The 5,023-nt window shown below is 37.6% G+C and overlaps 1 protein-coding gene and 1 long non-coding RNA gene across 2 annotated transcripts; one reads left to right on the top strand and one right to left on the bottom strand.

Moving 5' to 3' along the window:
- Positions 1-1,292: 1,292 nt before the first annotated feature.
- On the bottom strand, positions 1,293-4,099 carry LOC106336480 (omega-6 fatty acid desaturase, chloroplastic-like). The gene is made up of 10 exons (XM_013775318.1): positions 3,772-4,099; positions 3,617-3,674; positions 3,178-3,425; positions 2,971-3,114; positions 2,735-2,886; positions 2,526-2,648; positions 2,245-2,422; positions 2,019-2,137; positions 1,826-1,940; positions 1,293-1,724 (listed from the first exon to the last, which is right to left on the bottom strand). The coding sequence occupies exons 1-10, from the start codon at positions 3,808-3,810 to the stop codon at positions 1,560-1,562; spliced, it is 1,341 nt and encodes a 446-aa protein (XP_013630772.1). The 5' UTR covers positions 3,811-4,099; the 3' UTR covers positions 1,293-1,559.
- Positions 2,365-2,633, top strand: LOC106336481. The gene is made up of 2 exons (XR_001268849.1): positions 2,365-2,452; positions 2,494-2,633. It is a non-coding gene; the product is annotated as an uncharacterized LOC106336481 (long non-coding RNA).
- Positions 4,100-5,023: the final 924 nt, after the last annotated feature.

Here is a 5,023-nt window from a genome sequence, read left to right as displayed (position 1 = left end):
TTCCGTCGGAATGTCCGTCAGAATATCGCTGTTTTCTTGTAGTGTTTAATCTAGTCAATATACCCAAAAAACCAATTATATCTAAGAATTTTGACACCTAAACGCGAGAAAAACACCGATGACCATGACTAAGCAACTGAAAAACAATATTTTAGTCTATAGACTTCAACTTCTCTCATTTGTCTTTATTGGCAAATTCTCTCAAACAGAGAATGAGAATCAACTATGTGATTGTTACAGTTTTTATATAACAAATATAACAAATGCCCAAAACTAGCCCATTACAAAGAAGTGTTATATAAAACCTTTTAACAAGTTTAATTTGTTGAACCAGTTTTACAAAATAAGCTAAGTAATTAACACTTATTTAAAAAGTGAGCCACCATTTGTTTTGTTTTGGTATGTGAAGCACTTTTCTTACAACTTCACTGATCGACAAATTAAGAAGCTTTTAAAGAAGATGTCAAAACTATTTTTCTTTTCAAATGTTTTTCAGGTGAAAAATTATCTTTAGATGGACTCATTCACGGACATTAAAGGCAATGACATGAGTGCATGAAACGACGCTGGACAAACATTCTGTAGTTGATTCTTTATCTGGTCAATCACGTCTCAAATTTCTTAGTATCTTTGCTTACCATTAGCCGTTGATCGGAGTGCATTATTTCCTTCTTCTCAATAAGTTTTTTGTAGTATCTGACACCAAACCCCATTGTCATTGCCTTCCATACCGAAGCTCATGTCGATCATTGTCGAGCTGGAAGAGGGGCATTTGGTTTGCAGCTCTCGAAGAAAGAGTGGATTGAGCTCAGAATCAGGTGTTAATATGCTTTGAGCTATAATCCTAGATTAAAAAACTTATAAAATATTATTTCTTATACAGAGGGAGAAAGATAAAATAAACATGATATTATGTGATCTTTCCAAAGCCTATCCAAACATACGACTTCCTAATAAATTCAATTTCTGATTAAAAATTACAAATATTATTTCCAATTATTAGTTTTAAAAACCAATTTACTAATAGTAGTAAAAGGAATGTGCAACATATCTATATATATATATAGTATAGAGAGAAAACAATTGTCTCAAATTCTTATTTCGTGCTTCTTTTAAGTTATAGTTAGTTTATTATTATGAATTTACTGCGAAATAATGTTACATTCACTTGTTTCCCGGGACAAGAACATGATCTAGTCTTCGACCTGTCGGTGCTTGAGGATGAGGAGTCATGAGATAATAGAGCAATTCGATATATGTGGAGAATGAGTTGGGAGTGGGGAGGATGTATGTAATCCAAATCTTTTAACTGTATTTTTACATTCATATTGAATGTAAAAAGAGCTATCATAAACAGTAAATTAATGATTTTATGTCTCATTAATCTGACTTCTTTGCTAAGAAAGTGATCAAGGACTTGCAATTAGACCCCAGTTAACTCTCTGCTGATAAGTTTAGAAACAAGATACAGTATAAAGGCGTTGGTGAAACATTACATATAACACTGGGGATTGCAAAAAAAGATATTGAGATTTTCAAAAAGATCAATACAGAGGCCATTAAGCTGCGTAGTCAGGCATTGCTTTCTTGAGGAATGTTATTGGCTGCGACTCCTCTGGGGCTAATCGGTCAAAAGGAATGTAGTTCTCCTCTTTGTTATAGACATGGCACACAGTCATTATTGTCTTCATCAAGCGCCAGTTCCAAGTAGCCAAGTTTGTATACTGCAATAACACCACGCACAGCAAGAAACCAGAGAATCATTTTAGTCTCTTATAAAATGCATAAAGCTTACCGCTTTACAGGATAAGAAAATGGATATTACCTTTCCCCAGTTCTCTTGAATAGACTCATGAGCCGCACGGAGGTTGTAGCTTGGTATCCTTGGGCTAATGTGATGTGGGATGTGTACGTTGATATCATGGCAGAGAATCTCAATCCTGTCACAACGAAGAAACATCAAACAAATGCTCTCAAAACTCATCGAATACCAGCTTAGCAGGGTGGGGATGCAGTACCAACTAGGATAATCACAATGAACAGTTCCGTTAAGCTGTGCCTGAGCCGCGTTCCACTCATCCGCAGGCTTGAAAGGGATGTGTGGAGCTGTATGATGAACCATCGTGAACGTGCTCATCTATAGAGAAACAACAAATGTGTAAACCTTATGGCTTCTGATGCTTTCTCAAACGAAAAAAAAGAGAGAGAGAGAGAGAGAGAGAGAGAACAGAGAGAAGCATTTACCCAAAAGTGATAGCCCAACCATGGCATCAACCAGAACTTCACCCATCCCAATATGCCAACTTTGTATATGATCAGTGGCCACCCAACGGCCATGAAGGCGAAAACACAAGCCAAGCTTATCTTCACCCTATTCACTTCGCTTGGTCTGAACTTTCTCAGATTGAAGTGCCAGTTCACCCTATCAGAACACTTACCATTAAGTAAACAGGTATATAGAGAGAAAAGAAGAACTGATCACTGCATAAAGAGTAAAAGCTTCATGTATATATAATTATATATACCAGTGAGCTATGGACAGCCAAGGCCGGATTGGACCATATCCAAGAATGATTGCTTTTCGCAGAACCGGAGATGAATCAAACTCCTCTGGTGGAACTGGTTGCCAAGCTGTAGCATGAACTAACCTATAGAGAACAAACTCAAGACGTCTCATCTCTTATCCCATTGGGAATATATCTATAACAGACTTAAGTAAGTTAGGAAGAGTTACATGTTGGTTTTGGCGTGATGACGGTCATGCTTAAACCTCCATGGCTCATAGGGGTATACAAGAGGTAGGAAGGCTAGAGTACCCACAATGTCTTCTACCAATTTGTTCTTTGAAAATGATTTATGAGCACAATCATGGCCTATCACAAAGAACTAGAAGAAAGAACAATGCACTTAGACAACAGTAAGTAACAAGGCCACACAAAAAAAGAGACAGTGGATGATTGAGAGCTTTACCCCTGTAACTGCAGTTCCTGTCCAAGCCCAAGCCAACGGAAGCAGATACCATGGCGCTTTGGAAATCATGAAGAGCCCCAAAGCGTAGGAAGTCACAGATACCAACACAGACTTCCAAGCTTTCACATCATCAATCTCAAACACCTGAAGAAGAAGAATCATATTAGAAACAATGAGTAACAAGAAGATCTTTTAAAAGCTATATACCTCTTTGGGGAGTGTGTCCATGATATCTTTTAAAGTGACATTATCAGGAAGATCTTGTCCAATTTGTTCGAACCCATAGCTTTCTGCTAACTGCTCCCTCTCTTCTGCACTGTCAGCTGAAGGCGGTGCGGCTGGAACAGCCACGGCTTTTATAGATCCAACCCTTTTCTTTGCAGAAACCAAGAACGTTCTCCTTCTATGCGTCTTTCCCTTTAATAGAAGATCAATAGGTCTCACAGCATACACACCTGCATGCATCCACCAACAACAATAGAATGAGTAAATGCATTAGCCCTTCTGCATTCACATAAGAAACCCCACAAGCAAAGTCTAGAACTTTGCAGAGCAAAGAACATATAAAACCCCAAAGTCTCTTCATTTATAACAAAATGAGTCGATGGTATCATTGTTTCCTTGTACTAAAACTCCATAAGAGTACCTGGAGAAAGACGAGCATGAGCAACTTGAGGAGCCCTGGGGAGACATTGTTGTGGGCCCTGAGAAACCAATAGCAAAGAAGACAAATTGGGTATGGGAAACTCAAGTAGAAGAGATGGGCAAGAGAAGAGTGCTAAAGGTGAAGCCTTTACATACCGTGAAGGCGAATAGAGAATCAGCAATTCTCGAAGCCATGGAGGAGGGGCGCACAAGTTTGAAGAAGCCACAGGAGTTTCTCTGCTAATGTTTTTTTTAAAGGGATTGAATGGCTGTGAAGAGTCGGTCCTCTCACCTCTTCAAATTCATAGCAAAGGGTTTTGTTTTTTTTTCTTTATATCAGAAATAAATAAAAAAATTGTATAATCAAAAGACGAAAAGTATTTGTACTCAGGAGAACTAGGGTAGTATTTTGACCAACCACCAAAAAATGTACTTTCTTCTGACTACATTTGACACTGGAAAAAAGTACTGCTTATTTGACAACAATAATATAAAATTACAGTTATGATGATTATCAATTTAAACCAGTAATTTTAAATTTTCGAATTTTAAATTTAAATTAATTACTAATTATTAAATATCAACTGAATCTCAACTGAAAAATCCGGTCAATTGGCAAGTGGTGCTAGATGTTGATTTTGTAAACTTTGGTACTTTACAACTTGTATGTTTTTTTGGCAAAGGAGTGGAAGTAATATACGCTACAACTTGTAACTTACAAGTGACGTGATAATTTTTTTTCATGTCATCGAATTGACGTGTTTTTGGATCACTAATTTGTTTTGGAGCTTCAAAGAAATGTAACATGCGTTAGGAGTGATACCTGCATCTGCATATCATATAGTATATACAATAATACAACAAATTCTTTGGTCAAAAAGTAAAATGTTTTTTTTTTTTACAACAAAAGGCTAAAACGAAACTAAGTAGATTCCTGATCCAAAAGCCACCTCGGGGGAATCGAATCAACATAAACCATAGCAGCAGGCTGATTTTTAGCACTTTGTGCCAGCTTGTCCGCCATTGTACTTTGTGCCATCGGAATATGCTGAATAGTAAATGGATGAAAAAAAATTTTACATCGCAGAAACTCCTCCATGTGTTTAGTGAACGCCGGCCATTCTGATGGTGTAGACACCATCTTCACCAGTTGAGAGCAGTCGGTTGCAACCACCACTTCTGAGATTCGTAGGGTCTTCATGCACTTCATCGCCCATATCAAAGCTTCACATTCTGCATGTAAAGGTGATAGAATTCTGCGAATAGACATGGCACCCATCATAGTATCAGTTGATCCACCTGCTTTATAGACCCATCCTTGTCATGTGCACAAGTCTTGTGCCCTCCATGCTCCATCGATATAACACCTACTTATATCTCCTGTAATAAGATGATCCACATTTTGTGA

This window comes from Brassica oleracea, chromosome C3 (genome assembly GCF_000695525.1).
Source record: "Brassica oleracea var. oleracea cultivar TO1000 chromosome C3, BOL, whole genome shotgun sequence".
Classification (NCBI taxonomy): domain Eukaryota; kingdom Viridiplantae; phylum Streptophyta; class Magnoliopsida; order Brassicales; family Brassicaceae; genus Brassica; species Brassica oleracea.
Note: the sequence above shows the minus strand (reverse complement) of the source record. Positions and strands in the feature narration are given on the sequence as shown.

Coding starts and splice junctions, on each gene's coding strand:
- LOC106336480 (XM_013775318.1), bottom strand. CDS start 3,810: ATGGCTTCGAGAATTGCTGATTCTCTATTCGCCTTCACG. Junction 3,115..3,177: donor TGGACACACTCCCCAAAGAG/GTATATAGCTTT, acceptor CTTCTTCTTCAG/GTGTTTGAGATTGATGATGT. Junction 2,138..2,244: donor GGTTGGGCTATCACTTTTGG/GTAAATGCTTCT, acceptor GTTTCTCTATAG/ATGAGCACGTTCACGATGGT.